We start from the raw sequence: 15,851 nt of genomic DNA on the forward strand, positions 1-15,851 counted from the left end.
ATTACCTAACTACTGTAAGAGATTTCAGTGACCAAATGCAAAGCACTTGCAGGCCCTGCCAGGCTAATCAAGACAATTTCCAAAATGCCAGAAACAGGAACTTCCTATAATAAATAACTTAGCACATTTACATCTCAAATTAGAACATCTGGAAGAAAGAGACTATGCCTGATGCCAAAACAGGCCTTATTGTATCCTACCACTTTCCACCACCACCACCCCTCCCCCATTCATTTTCTTTAGCCTTTTTGTAGAACAAACACTGATCCAGGTGCAAATGCTCAATTCACAAGGAATGCAGTGAACATAAAATTTCTGTAGGTTTGGCTGCTAGTAAATCCCTGCTGTTACTCACCATTGGAAGTTGTGCTGGAGGCAACAGCTTTCTCACTGACATCTGTTCGACTGGAGCATTTCACGATGGAATTCTCCACTTTTTTCTTCTCAGTTGTGGTAGAGCTATGGGACTGCGCCTCCATGATGACTTCTCATTACTTCAGCTCTCCTTGCACTAATACCTGAATGAAACAAGAGAGTCATAAACTTTAAAGACTGTTTGAAAGCTCTGCCCAAATCTTCTCACCCCTCTCACCTGAAGAAGAGCCTGGAGCACAACTGAATTAGCAGTTCACAGTTCTGTAAGCTCATCAAATCATGTTTGCATGCATGAATTCCTAAGGAATTTAAAGAAATACTAACACTAAAAATAAGCATGTTTGCCTTTAAAGAGAATCAGCATCACAAACCACTATGCTGTTTGATGGGTAAGTCCACTTTTTTAAATTCGGAAAGGTTTTAATGGACCCAGGGGGAAAAAAGGCCAGTATTTTTCTCTTATGCCCAGAGCACTTTGGAACAAGGCAAAAGAAAAAAAAAAATCAAGACAGACATTCATGTTGACTCTAGAAGCCAAATATTTAAATTTCAACATTCATGGTGTTGGAACACACTGCAGCGGGAATTATCCTGTCTATCTCTACACCTTGTTACTCATGTAAACATCTCTCACTTTGTTTGTTCAGAAATCTAATTCAAACAAAATTGCATTGGTGAAACACCCCGAAAAACCACAGGGAAAGACAAATATTATTGCTGGTGGCAGATAATGAGATCACTTTCTTTTGCATGTAAACGCTGGAAATAGAAAGCTCTGTAGAGATGTGTATCTGGTTATTTTGTCTTTCCTGGATGTTCTCAGTGTCATCTCCAGTGATATATTCATTTTATACCCCACAAATCTTTTCTCCTTATTCTCAGATATTTTATATTACTGATGGAAACCCGAGAAGCCCAGAAACTTCCAAAAGGGTATTGGTGCTTGTGCAGCAGTGCAGGCACACCAAGCCCCAAGACTGCAGGGATCTTAGGCTGTGAAGGACACAAACGTTTGTTTCCAAGTATTGGTCTGCAGCTTAACTTGATGCACGCCTGCCTGTCCAAGTAAGCTTTACACAAATCATCAATATTCAGCGCATATCATGCGTAAAACCAAATACCTTGGTACTTTGGTGGTTTGAACATGAATCTATGCAACAACAACAAAAAATAATAATAAATAGTTTTCTGCTATGAGCAACACTGCTTGTTAGTCAAATGGGTCTAAAATGGAAGGAAGTCACACTCTTCTAGGACACCATTTAAATAAAATTTTAAAAAAGCTTTAAAAAGCCACAAAGTAAAGCGTAATGAAGTGTAATTATATTAGCAACCTGCTTCCCCAATCTTTGACAGTCAAAAAAAATACAAAAAACCCCTCCAAACCAAAAAAAAAAAGAAGAAACAACATCAAACCAAAAAAAAAAGGGCTGCAAAGCCAATTCATCACAAACACAGCTGTCTAGTAAACCTTCCCCTTCCCACCTTCCTAGTAGGAGTTCTTTTTAATAGTACAATAAAACACTCCAAAGCCTCATTGTTATACAGTAGGGATCAAAGTAGAGCCCAATCACTAAATGAATCATTATTTAGCTAGGCAGCACAGCCAAGGAACTGGGCTAGATATCAGAGACTCTCTGCCACTGACCTACTGTCTAAGCTTTGGCAAGGCATTTTTCTTTCCTTGAGTTTCTTGCTTGCTAAAAACAGGAATAACAAAGCTCAGCCTGCCATAGAAGAGGACTTCTATGACTATTCTCAAGATCTATCTGTGAAAGTGCTATAAATATTACTGTGATCTGTGAAACAACTTCCTACCAGAATGCTAAGGGGAATGTCAGGTGTCTTCAAATAGGGAGTAGGAGAGATCTAACAATACTCAACTTGCAACAGCCCTGAGTTTTACCCAGCAATGGGTAAAAAAAATCTCCTTGAGGAGACACCTCACATGAGCTTTGCAAACAGCACCGTCCCAAATTTCTCATATGCTCATATGCTTCCTCCTTTTTTCCCTTTGCACACCTCATGCAAGGGCATCCCCAGTTTCATTAGTTAGCTTGAGTATCTTGCTTTTCAGTCTCTTGCATTAGTAGAGAGGGGGGAGGCTTGCACTACTGCCAAGCTGTTCACCCCACACTGAGAGGAACGTGTTTGTTTGCTCTATACAGCCCTGGCCACATGAACACCAAAACCTGCCTCTACCCAGCCTCCGACCACTGCATGAGTCCTTCAATGTACCCTCCTATCCTCTGACTAACCACCTTTGAGTTATTTAACATTAGCTCAAATTAATAACTTTCTATGCATCTCTGAAGGAACTAAAAAAGCTATACATCTTCAGCTGTGGTTATTTTTCTTCTGTTGCCTTCTAAGGGCCAACACTGCTATTGAGGCAGCATCCTGACTTACACCAAAGAGTATGACTTTGAAAAATTGGAAGAGGAAGCTGAAGAACTGGTCCCCCTTTTTGTTTGGTCCTTGGTTCACAAGTGTGTTTCTTTTGACTTAAAGTCATGAAAGGAAGCAATTATACTCCCTATTTAACTAGAAAGTAAGAAGCCACACACACTGCCTCCACAAGGCCAGTGGAGTGGCATGAAACATTTGGGTAGAGGTCACAAAAATGATGACAGGTGTCTAAAGTGGTTCCACTGCCTCCTGCCACACAGATGTCTATGCAGGTATGTGCAAGGAGCCTTCACTTATCTCCACCTCCTCACTTATCTCCACCTCCTTCCCTGTCTCATCATGACAGGACAGGACCTCCATTACAAACTGATCCTACCACTTCTCAGAAAAGGAAGGTAATGAAGGTACTTCAAGGAGTTAAGATGGCCTTAATCTCATAAAAAGCATCTTTTGGTCATCTGCAATTCAAGAGCAACATGTGGCTGATTAGACTGACATCATCCATTCTCTTGGCTACTTTATTTCTTTCCCCAACACACTGCCAATGAGATTTTTCTGGTGCTTTGGGGTCATCTTCTTTACTGGAAGTAAGACTAGCAGACATAATTCCATTCTCTTCATCATTCTCTATCAGTTCTCTGTTTTATGCTACCTGGTGTGGACAACAGTGCAGAACAGAGGCCTAAAGCAGCACTTAAATTTTTGGACAGAAAATTACAGAACTGGCCAAGAACTAATATAAACACCTGTTCTTGGTACCTGTTCTGGTTCATGTCTATTTAGTTTACATTCAGAAGGCTGCTTTTATTCATGTCAGCATGGAAGAGGGAACACAGCTAGAGTGAATTTTGTTACTCAGCTCTATACCCTGCACCACAAACCAATGGCCTGGGCATTGCAGGCCTTTCCTCCTGTGCCCTCTGTCCTCTGCTCCCAATCCACACACACGTGACACAGACACCTCCAAGAATTCCTGCAGATCCAGCCACCTCCAGTGACGTATCAACAGTGGTACACGTGGTGGGGAAAGTACGGAAGGCCAGAAGAGAAGGCAGGACTAATAATTAGAGGGATGTGGCTTACTATGTTTTGCCAAGCATGCCCCTTAGGGAAGCAATCATCAGGAAATCAATACGGTGCCCCAAAAATCTTTTTTTTTTCACGAAGACTACCTTAGGAAGAAGTTGAAAACACAAGCCAGACACACATCTTCTAGAATAATTCTCGTTAATTTTGGCTGATTTTTATTTTCTCTCAGAAATTGTACTGAAATACAGGAGCTGCAGCTCACCAAAAAAAAAAAAAGTCCAGATTATGTAAAGATTTCTTTCTGCTGGTTGCTAGCCCCTATAAAACAGCATTCTAAAAATCACCCAGCCAGACATCCTCTCCACATTAAAATACAAAATGGCTTGTATTAGGGTGTACATATCTCCCTCCAGTGTGTGGGTCAGTGACTTCCCTGTTCTGGCCTCCAGGCCTGAGACAATCTGCATCTATTCACAGCAAGGAGTTCCACTTTCAAAAAACCTGAAAGCTAATTTCATCAGCTATCCAGCATCTCCATGTCCATATGAATGGCAAGAAAATGCTATAGCAGTACATGGGCAAAAGCCTAAACTTCCATAGGTAAATAGAGGGATAAACATTCTTTCCTGAAAGCAAACATTCATGGCTTTTTCCCATTCAGACATGCTTGAACCTTTTGTAATTTCCCTGAAGCCTGAACCCACTGCACAATTAATTCCAGATCCCCATTTTAAACCTAATCCCTCTCAAAACAGTAACCTGCATGCAGGTGTGTCTCTGCTTTTTAAAACATAAATGTAAGCCTTCCCCAATTGCATATTATATTGGAGGAATTTTAGGAACAAGCTACTGAAATGAACTAGTTAGATGAGGAAAACTGTCTCTTTTAAAAGGAGTGCCAACAAATGACAATGTTGGAAACTTACTTCGAACAAAAAAATTCTTTCAAGTAACTTCTTATTATGTAATTTATGGTCCTTATGTGTGTTGATTATATAACTGTGCCCTACAATAGTAAAAATGATCATATTAATATACTGGGGAGAAAAAAAATCCACATCTTTTCGTTTGTTTCTTCACAGTACAAACTAACCAGTGGAGCAGCCCTGTGCTTGGAAGAACAAGAAACTTGACCCTTTCTGAACATACATTTCAATTTTCCAAGAAATCTTCACTCTGTGTCACTTTTCCTGTCTGAACTACTTTCTAAATCATTTTATTTATATTGCATACATTAGTTTTAAAGACCAGACCATGCAAATATTTATTCCTAGGAATACGCTCACTGACTTCAGTAAGACTGCTTGCTTTGGTCTAAGTACTGAAGTGTAAGCATTTAAAATTCTCAATTTGCATGTTAGACTGGTTTATGTTTCTTGTGAATTTAAACCTTCTGCCTTCAGTTTATTTTTATTTTTTGAGGGATATCTTTTAACATGTTGAATTAAAAAAAAAAAAGGCAAGCAAAACCTTTCCCTGTTTTACTTGATGCTGCTATAGTTGTACTCAATTCATTAACAAGTGGTTTGCATCCACTGAGAAGAGCTGTCTGAAATAGCAGTGTCACAGCATTCATCATCATTACATCAGCAGTAGGGAAGTTCATACTGATTGCTATCAGCAACCAGAGTGCCCCAATCAGCGTGCAAGCAAACATAGCATGTTTAATTTTTCAGAAATGACTCTGGGTAGTTAGGGTGTTCATAGGTACTACTTTGATCCACACTACTGGAAGCAGTCTTTGGGGATACAATACATCTTGAATAGCGCAACTGTATGAAAGTGAAAAACACAAGGGGAGGCACAAAGAACAATCAGGAAATTACAGTCTCTCTCAACCAGAAAGGGCCCTTTATCAACTTTATCAACATGGGTTGCACTGTTCCTTGGGATTATTTAAGGATAAAAAAAATGCATCTTGTTCAGCCACATTCAAATGCCAAATTTACATGAGACAATCTTAAGCTACTATATAGGAGCTGTTTCACGCTGATTTATATAGGCTTGATTCAGGTACATTTAACTTCCAAAACCCACCTAGATTTCAGCATTGCTTTCTATCAAACCTGCTAGCAAAGCTGCACTGACAAAGTTACCCCTGACAGAACCTGATGAAAAATGTTCAGGCGCTCAGACATTTTAAGAAATATTTTCCAACTGTAACATTAACCTCTTGGTATATCTCACCATTTTTTTAATAGTTATAGGAACTAACCTGAATATTTTAAAAATAGTTTTATCCTTTTCCAATTCTTTGTAAGCTAAACCAGAATTCTGCAACCCTCATTAATTACTCCAGGGTAAACTTTATTTGGGTTCTTCCCTGTTGTGACAACTACTCTCAGTAAGACTAAGACCAATATAAACAGCACAAATAGTTTTATAGCCACTTTATATAAAACCACAACAAGCAATAAGGGGGGGGGGGGGGGGAGGTATCTTATACTTCACAATACCTATCTCCATTTCAATTACACGCATGATCTATAAATGCACTAGTTGCTATCTGCGTACATCTAAACCTGTTTTGAAGAAAGAAAGAAAGAAAGAAAGAGAAAGATCCTGACAGAATCAGATAGGTGGATTCATAGCTTGAAATTGAAAAATACGCTCAGTTAAGGGACACAACATGTATTAATACAATCTTTCCTAATTCATTACCATCTGCTGTCTTTTCCTTGTTACTTTCCTTTGATTTCTTTCCCCCCATAAAGACTGAAAAACAACTAGACCTAAAGCCTGGTTAATGACGATCTGATCTATTCCTGATAGGTTAAATAGCTTGTGGCAACAACAACGAGGATCACAAACACAAAGGCAATCAGCTAGGCAAAGCAGTGCTATTAGCATCCTTGTGATTAAGATCCTAAGCAAGAAAATATTCTATGGCATACACTGAAGTACTGATTGATTGTAATAGTTGCTCGACTCCAGGGGAATTATACTTGCTTATGTATTTCTGCTACTCAGTTACCTGAAAGTTCTGAAAGTATTTAAAACATACACATACAGTAGGATCAGTAAGTGGCACTTTCTACTGAGGCAGCACCTCAGTTGCTTTAAATACACATCAACCACACAGTCTTACAAGTAGATTATATCTACTTTTGTTTTCGGATTTAAAAAGCTGTTAAGTATAACCCCAATTAAATGTTTTCACTATTACTTCAACAGATTAAACTCTGTATCTAAATAAAACAGATTTCTGCCAGGAAATAAATTATTCATTTTCATACTCAGTAAACAGAACTTAATGGATAACGACACTGAAGGATTCAGGTTGAACTGTCCATCTCCACCTAGTCTATCCCTCACAGAAGCTGCTGTTTGGGAACATGCAACATGAAGCTGAGGGAGACAGAGCCCCAACTTAAAATACATCTCAGTGGCTTTACAAGTCAGATATGATATATCCTCTGAGGTAAAATTTTATAATCAATTCATTGTCTGAGATTCTTTACAATAAGAAACTGAACTTTAAGGAAAAGCAAACAAGCAAATAACCTCACAACCAAAACAAAACAAATAAATCAGGTCATTAACCCTGCATTTAAGCATTTGTTATTTTAATCACATGGTCTTGGGTTGCCTTATTCCTTTTTTGACTCTCTTACGAACTACCCAAATACAATGGAAAGAATAAAGTTTATTTCTTAAAAAATAGAAAGTGCTACATATCTTTCAAGTCTCCGAATACTTTAGTATATTTAGGGAGGGGGGTTGTGTTTAAAACCAGTAATGCACTTACCCAGGAGGAATCAGAACTCCTTCCAATTAAACTGCCTCATATTGCTCAAAAATTCAGAATAAGCTGTGTTACTGCTTGTTTTGCAATCCTACTTGTTCTTGTGCTTCAAATTCTGCAGCAGGAAAAACTAATAATTATGTCAAAGTAAGATTAGCTGTAAAAGAATTAGCACCAAGGGGTAGAAAAAAAATCTCCTGTGAACTGTACTGTTTGTAGCAATAGGTTACAATGAGGGGCAACACTTCAAACTTCCCTACCAAGTCTATACTCTGCTTTTGCCCTATCTTTTTTCAGGAATTCAGCAGCACTAAGTCAAAAAACAAACTTAAGTAACAGTGCAGGGATTTCCTTTGGCAACGCATTCGTTTCATGAAACCTGAATTTTGGTTCATTCATACTCTCAAGATCTGAAATGCCAGGAATATTCTGAGAGAACAGTGAGGGGGACAACAGCAAGACTTGCTGTGTGGATAACACTCTATGACTTCCTTGACTGATACTGTTCCTAGGAATGTAGGAATGTGACTTATTGTGACTTATGGTCACAATACAGGCTGGTTTTATCTTTCCCTTCTTGTCGACAAACAGCTTGGTAAAGCAAATTACAAACCTCTGTAATGGATGTGCTTTGCACCACTTATTTAGTCAAGTAAGAAGTCACTACAACTTCCACAGAAAAATGCAGAAGTACTCTAATTTCAGGCAGTGGAGCTCAACATTCCAGTGAAATGACCACTTTCTTCACACTTTTTGTTTTATCTCATCAATCCCAACAGATGAAAGTTTCCTTAGAATCAAAACTTGATCTATATATCAATGTCAATCTATACAGGAACTGAGCTCAAGGAAGAATGCATTTAATGTACATCTATTGCAAAGATGTGCCTTCTGTTCCTAACTTATGATATGCAAATGAAAGAAGACTGTATTCCATATTTTACAATTAGCATTTTAAAACAAGATCAAAGGAATCAAGTAGAATGTTTTTGAAAGTGCCATGTTTTGATCACAGTCCCATTCCTGGAAGCCTGTTTATCTCCTCAGCATACTCTCAGGTTAAGGGATGCCTTCATCCAGAATTTCACATTCTAACACAACACAGATGTTTTAACATGTAAAAGAGCTAGGAAAACTCCATATACCCAGGAAGAACTTCAAGTGTGAAAAGTACTTTATAAAACTTTATCTTCAGCTTTTACAGTTTACTTTAGGTTTTACACCTGTCTCATAACAGCAGGAAAACTGCGCCATGATTCCTTCGCGTTTTTGTAACTTGACAAAACACAACAGCAAAACTCTGAACTGCTGCATTACAAATGCACAATCCACTTCACGATCAACTAACCTTGTTAAAATAGTGTAACCACAGAATTATACAGCTATATTATTTTCCTAGAAAAAACATCCACAGTGAATTGAAGAGCCAAGCAAAACCTCACCGAACCATGTCCTGATAGTTAAGAATCCATAGTGCTAGGATTTCATTTTAATATATACGGTTCAGAACAGCGTATTGAACTGACACTAACTTGATCTGTGTTTCTGACTCTTCAGTTTCAGGTATTCATAAATCTTATCTAATAAAGGCTTCATTCTTTGGGCAGCTGGATGATGTATTCTTTACACACAGTTGATTTTCTTGACATTAACAGATTTGTATGCGAAGAAAACAGTGTCATACAAAGCAGCAAACACTACTGGGGGAGGTTCAGCTCTAAACCACCAAAAGGTCTGTTTGGTACTTTACCCTGAACTAAATATCAGATACCAAAAAAAACACAGCAGCATTTTGAGCATGAATAAAGAATAAATTTTTTAAAAGGCTTAATCATCTTGATAATCAGTGTAAAAAATAACTTGACATTTGAGTGGCAACTTCAGCTAAGAAAATTATTCAATCAGATCTCCTTGTAGTAGATTCTGATATTATCAGTTCTGACACCCAGCAACTAATTAGACACAAACACATTCTGTCCCAATTACTTTGTCCCTTGCTGTAATCTAAGTAACCTCGCAGGGGTTTTTAACATCACTATATTACCTCGTTTTTTATTTTGTTCTTAAAGAGAGAGAAACCAACACTTCAGCAGCCAATTTAATACACTTGCAAGGTAAGGCAGGTACAATTTATATGTACAGAGTACACCACAACAAAACCACAGTATGATGCCAGCACAATCTTTAAGAAAGTTTTCCCCTAAATCTCTGCAGAAAGCAGCCTTAAAAGAAAGCAGGGATTATCGTGAGCTGGAAGCTAGGGAGGGGACTTACCTCAAAAGCAGCCAAGCGGAAATCAGAGCAGTAATTCTACCAGTCGGCAGAGTACACTTTTAGAGCTATAATGGTGCGAAGAAGTGCTGGGCAGCATTGCCTGAAGGCAGCACTAATACACTGCTGACTAATGACTGGGCCATGCGGACAATGAATTTGGGGGTTGAAAACTAACAGAAACCGTGCAGTACCTTGACAAATGGGCTTTCAAAATTTCATTCACTGAATAACCTTTAAGCACAAAATTGGCTCAAGTTCTCTTGGGAACAATATGACACATGTTGTTGGACAATAAGTATTTTCCTTTTTAATTAAAACTATTGCACCGAATACATAAACATTATTACAGTGAATAAAATATAAGAGTTAACTATTTAGCACCTAGAAAAGACCAGACTCAGAACGTGCAATGCCATACGTTCAGAAGGGTCAATGAATGCCAGGTTAACCACCTGATTCACTGAAATTCATTCTTGGCAGAATATATTTTCCCTTTTTTGAGACGTAAAGGAGAACGAGAACTTCAAAGGTATGTTTAATGAGCTGCTACAAACACAATTGGTTAAAAGAGGCTAAGAAATTATGTACTAAAAGCTCCATTGTGCTTAGAATTACCACTGAAAAAGTCTCGTTTTAAAGAGCCCAGTCAAAGTCAAGCCTCATAAAACAAATCAAGCCTCGTATAAACTTTGTCACCTTGTGTACTGACAAACACATTAAAACAACAGAATCCCTCTTTAAAGGAGCTCCTTTTTTCCAGTGCAACTAGACTTCTAATTTGAAAATAGCAATTTTGGCTCTTTTTACAGACAAGATGAAATACCTAAAGTGTCCCTGAATTAATAAGTACCACTTGTCATAGACAGCATCCCCCTTAGCAGCTCCTAAAAACTTCAGAAAAGGATCTTAAAACAGGAAGCTTAGTGAGCTCATAAAACTGTTGTTGGAGCCAGGAACACATAGCATATTTAATCTGCAAACTGTGAGAGTCTACAATGATTTCAGCAAGATCTGAGGCATGCCCTCAAGGTTTGCTGGGATCTGGGATTAGGGAGTTGATAAGAACCCTCTACTGCCCATGGACATGTTTTTCTTCTGCAGTTAAACACAAATGCATAGAGACGTTTGACTGCTGCTTGGTGTTACTGCTCAAGTTATATAAAAGCTTTGCAGCTCCTTTTGCTGTCAATATATCAAAGTTTAAAAAAAATCATCAAAGTGTGAAATTTCATTTAAAGTCTGCCAGTCTACAGCTCTATTTCACAGACCTATCAAATAAAAGTAAAGATGAAAAATGCACTGAAAGAACTTGAAAAGTTTGCAGCAGCACCCATGCCCTATTTTTGTTTATTCTGTCTCATTTTATTTGATTTTAAAGTATAACAAATCAATTCCCTTATAAAAATGACAAAGTATAAAAGGAGGATGTCTATAAAACCTGTGGTTAAAAGACAACTTGAAATCATTATTACAGCTGAACCTTTTGTTGAATAAAAAGCTTCCTCTGTAGCCATTTTAGCATTTTAATTGCCTAACTGCAACTTGGCAGAAAATATCTTGAATCTTCCAAAACAACCAGAATTACTACAGAATATGAGTGCCAGAAAAACTAAAGCATTCTTCAAAGTATTCTTTAGCCAGGGATTTACAACAATTGCATAAAGAAGAAAAGCCTGACTTTTAAGGTAATCTACTATAGTCTAAAAGCATTAACATTCCATTACTAAGGTTTTCCTGAGGATTTCATGACTCGTTGATTCACTTTTCCTTCAAGTCTGCTTTTTCTTTGTACATTACTGTCTCCATATAGTTGAACACATGCAACACTGATCATTAAAATGCCTCTTTCCATAACTCCAAATAAACCCTGCTTTAATAGCCCTCAAATTCCTTATTTATCAGGCAAAGATGACTAACTTTTCACTAACACTCTACAACATAAAAATATGCCATTCCTTCCTTTAATATGCAGGATGAAATTCAAACACACTACAGGAGTGCAGGTAATTAAATAGCTTTCCCCAAAACAAGGCAGGAAGTGTAACTGAAACTTTCATGGGTCAGTATCAATGCATACATTTATCTTGTTAAAAATTCAAGTAATCTGCAAGGTGAACAAATTATATTAATATCTCCAAACTTGAGTATTTTGGTTTTTCCAACAACTATTCAGAAAAAAAAATCATTTATAACCATTGATACTTTAATTTCTCAGCTACGAACTGGTTTTGTGTTTGAAAATGAACAATCTTTCACAACTGATGATTACGTATAGAAGTAAAACACTGTCTTGGCCACTGCACACCTTCTCAAGCCAAAAATGTTACTCCACTTAAGCAGGAAAATGCAGGTGATGTCTTTGTTTTGCAGTACTCCTACAGAAAAGCTTTGGAAAACAACATGTCCTGCTGAAAACCATATGCTATTATCAGAATGCAAGAGTGCATTCATTTGGGCACCTTAAGCCATAGTTTTGCTTCCACTGCTGCTTAAAAAAATACACATAAACTGAGAGAGTATTTTTCTTACTCATTCTTTCTACTCATTCAAAATCACATAATCCTGCTTTTAAAGAAATAATCCCCATCATTAAAATAGCCTTCTCTCATAGTTACTATTATTTATGCTGTTAGAATTGGGCTATACACAAAACTGAAAGTATTTACATACTAGCTAGTTATACCCAAACCTTCATTATATAAACAAACTCTCAAGAGGCTGCCTACGGTTTACATTGCTAAACTGATCACCATTACTTTTAATATATATTTCCACAACTGAAATACAGTGGTGTGAACACGGCAGTTTTTACATTTTAAGATTACTTTACTTTTAAAACACTGCATTCGTCTTCCTTCAAAATAATCATGACATATATAATTAAGAAACTGTCAGATCATTATTAATTTTTAATAGAGGACCTAAATGAAATAATTATAGGAATCAATCAGTGAGGCACATTTCCAAATTACAATGCAATTGCACAAATATTCAAACTACTTAAGGCCAGTTCTGGCACATTTCAATCCATAATCTCATTGAACACCACACCAAAAACTATTTTGTAACACAGAGAAACATACTGATTTCTCACTATTCCAGTCAAACGATTTCAAAAAAGATACCTACATCACACAGAGAGAGAGAGGCAGCCATCCCCTCCTAAAAATGTTTGTTGGTTTTATCAGCCACATTATCTCAAGGCCTCTGGAAAATTTCGCTTCCAAGTTTTTCTGTAGCACGCACACAAAAGAAATGAAGTCTGCACGCTGAAGCTTAAAAAATCATGTTTATTGAGCCTTGGAAATGAAGCGGGAAGTAGCAGGGGTGCGACGATGATGAGCATTTTGCAGTGGGTTGCTACTTAATGATCCTTTAGTGAAGTAGCCTCTAAAACATGACACTGTGTATCAAACGGACAGCTATCCGTACCTCTGACTAAAAGGCTCTTTGAGATCCGTACAGTCCATCATTTCAAACTGAAGTGGCAGCTGGAAAATGTGGAACAGCTGGCAAGGAGCTGGGAGAAAATCTTTTACATAAATATATCTACATACAAACTGGCAGAAGGCCACGGACACCGTGCCCGGAGGACCGGATCAAAACTACGCACCAGAGGGTTAAAAACAAAACTGGGGAGTGAGATGGGGAGCGGGGGGCGTGTGTTTCCTTTTACCTTTTCTCTTCACGTGGTGCGCGGGTTGGGGAGCGGGCGCTAGCAGCTGCGAGCCGGCGGGCCCGTCCGAAGGCGCGGGAATTGTGCCAACACCCCACCGACTTCACGGGACAATCGGAACCGCGGCGGACACGCTCTGCTCCCTCCCTCCAAAGTTGGGCGGCGCACGGCCGGGCCGCGGTGCCGGGCCGGGGCGGCGCCGAGGAGCTCCCGGGGGCAGCCTCCCCGCTCCTCCCGCCCGGCCTCGGCTGGGCCCGTCCCGCCGCCCCGCTCCCAGCCTGACCCTGTGCCAGCGGCGGGGCGGAGCGGGCCGAGCGCTGCTCTGCTTAGAGAGGCGCCAGCAGCCCCGCGCCCCCCTCTCGACCGGGACCCGACCGTCCCCTTCCTCGCAGGGAGCAGCCGGCAGAGAGCGACGGCCCCCCGGGCGCCCCTCCGCCCCGCCAGATTTGACAGCGGATTCTCCCCCGCTCCTCTCGCCTTTCCCCCTGCGAAGTTTGTGCCGGCCTCCCGCTGCACGGGCGTGAAAACGCCTGGGAGTCGCTCAGGGAGTTGGGGCGAGGAGAAAGAAGGGGGTGGAAATAAAACAGCAGCTGTCGCCCGCACATCGGCAGCTCCGCCGCGGGACGTGCCCGGCCGAGCCCGGCCCGGAGCGGGGACTGCCCCCGCCTCGCCCCGCACCCCGCGCCCTCGGCCCCCGCGCTCCGTGACAGCCATTTTGGGGGTTAGACACCTCGGTCCCCCCTGCCCCCGCCTCCAAGTTAGGGAAGCGGGAAAGGGGCCGGGAGCCGGGCCGGAGCGCTGGGAGACGACAAGAAAGTGGCCCGGAGTAGAGCCGGGGGAACAAAGAACTTCTAGCCCAAGTGGGTACGTACCTGCCGCCGCTGCCGCCGAGCCCCCGCGCTGCCCATGGGCGAGGGCCGGGGCCGCCGGTTCGTCCCCGCGCTGCTCCCCCGCCGCCGCGGCTAGCGGGGCCAGCCCCCGTCCAGGCCGGCGGGCATCCCGCGGGGCAGGGGGACGGGACGGGACACAGGCGGGACGGGGGCGGCAGAGGAGGGCCGGCGGGTGTTGTTGGTGGTTGTTTTATCCCTGCCTGCCTCCCGCGGGGAGCAGCCCGCGCCTCTGCCTCCGTGTGGGGGTGTGTGTGTGCGGGTCCGACATCAGTTTCAGTGATCTTGTAATCTGATCCTTTCTGACTCACTCGCACTGACTGACATTTCTGATTTGGTTCAACAAAAAGAGCGGGGGGGAGGAGAAAAAGGAGAAAAAGAAGAAAAAGAAGAGAGGGAGCAAAAGAAAAAAAAAACATATATCCCCAAATCCACCGCCCGGTACCAAACAGTTTTCGTAGGGAAGGGGGGACCCCTCTGTCCCGTCCCGTGCCCCCCGTCCCCTCCAGCCCCGCCGCCGCCCCGCATGGTTTTGGCTCGGCGCAGCCACCGAAGAAGGGGAACACATCGCGCCGAGGTACTCACGTGTCGGAAAAGTTGTCCCTCTCGCTTTTCTCCGTCTCGCGCGCTCCTCTCGCCGCCTCCTTCAAGTTTTACAGATGTTGCAGGGCTTCTCCTCGTCGCCGCCCCCTCCTTCCAGCGCAGCCCTCTGGATCAGAGCAGGGGAAAGGCTCTTTAGGGATAACTCCCGATTCAAACACCCTCCGCTAAACTTCCCCCTTCCCTCCCCTTCCTCGAGCGGCGGAGAGGGCTCCGCTCTCCTTCCCCCCCTTCCCTCCGCCTGTTCGGGACGCGGCTGGCTGCTGCCCGGGGAGCGGGGCCGCTTGCCTGGGGGAGCGGCGGAGGGCTGCGCCCCGGGGTGCGGGTCGGGCCGCGGCCTGCCGGGCTGCGACGCGCGCTCTCGGCATGACACCCCCGCTCCCCCCTTCCTCCTCCTCCTCCTCCACCCCCGCCATCCCCCCGGCCCGGCCCGGCCCGCCCCAGCGGCGGCCCACGGGCGGCGACACCCCGCCCACAGCCAGGAGGCAGCGCGGGGCGACGGCGGGCCCCCCCGGAGCGGCCCCTCCGCCTCGGGTCGCGCTTCCTCCCTCTCCCTCTCTCTCGCTCCATCCTTCAGCTCAGCCTGCATCTGCAGCCCCGTTTCCCGCGCACCGATGCCTTGGACACCCCTTTCTCCCTCCCGCCAAAAATTCAGGGCTTTTGGGGGGAAGACGTGGCCCCCGGGTGGGTTTTCTCTGTGTGCTGCGGCTTCTGGGCTCGCGTTTGCTCTGGCGCCGCAGCCTGACTTGACTGAACGACTTCAAGGAAAGTTTCACCTAAGCCATGTGACACTGAAAAATAGCTCTTTGGGGGAAAAAAATACAAGTGCTTGGGCATCGGGAAGGGTGGCGGTGAT

General features: G+C 42.4%; 1 protein-coding gene across 4 annotated transcripts in view; it reads right to left on the bottom strand.

The window, feature by feature from the left end:
* GLI3 (GLI family zinc finger 3) overlaps positions 1–15,216 on the bottom strand; it is a 207,164-nt gene extending 191,948 nt beyond the window's left edge. For 2 of the 4 annotated variants that reach the window (XM_042043326.1, XM_042043323.1), the window contains exons 1-2: positions 14,981–15,216; positions 356–518 (exon numbers count right to left, since the gene is read on the bottom strand). In XM_042043326.1, coding sequence (XP_041899260.1) covers positions 356–479 — 124 coding nt within the window. In that variant the 5' untranslated portion in view covers positions 480–518; positions 14,981–15,216. Of the gene's footprint in view, positions 1–355; positions 519–13,508; positions 13,655–14,380; positions 14,464–14,980 lie in introns of those variants that run through there. The other 2 variants (XM_042043325.1, XM_042043324.1) reach the window with 2 other exon arrangements.
* Positions 15,217–15,851: the final 635 nt, after the last annotated feature.

The sequence above is a fragment of the Corvus kubaryi genome, unplaced genomic scaffold, assembly GCF_017639235.1.
Source record: "Corvus kubaryi isolate FWS band 111438036 unplaced genomic scaffold, C.kubaryi_AGA036_p1.0 37398, whole genome shotgun sequence".
NCBI classification, from domain to species: domain Eukaryota; kingdom Metazoa; phylum Chordata; class Aves; order Passeriformes; family Corvidae; genus Corvus; species Corvus kubaryi.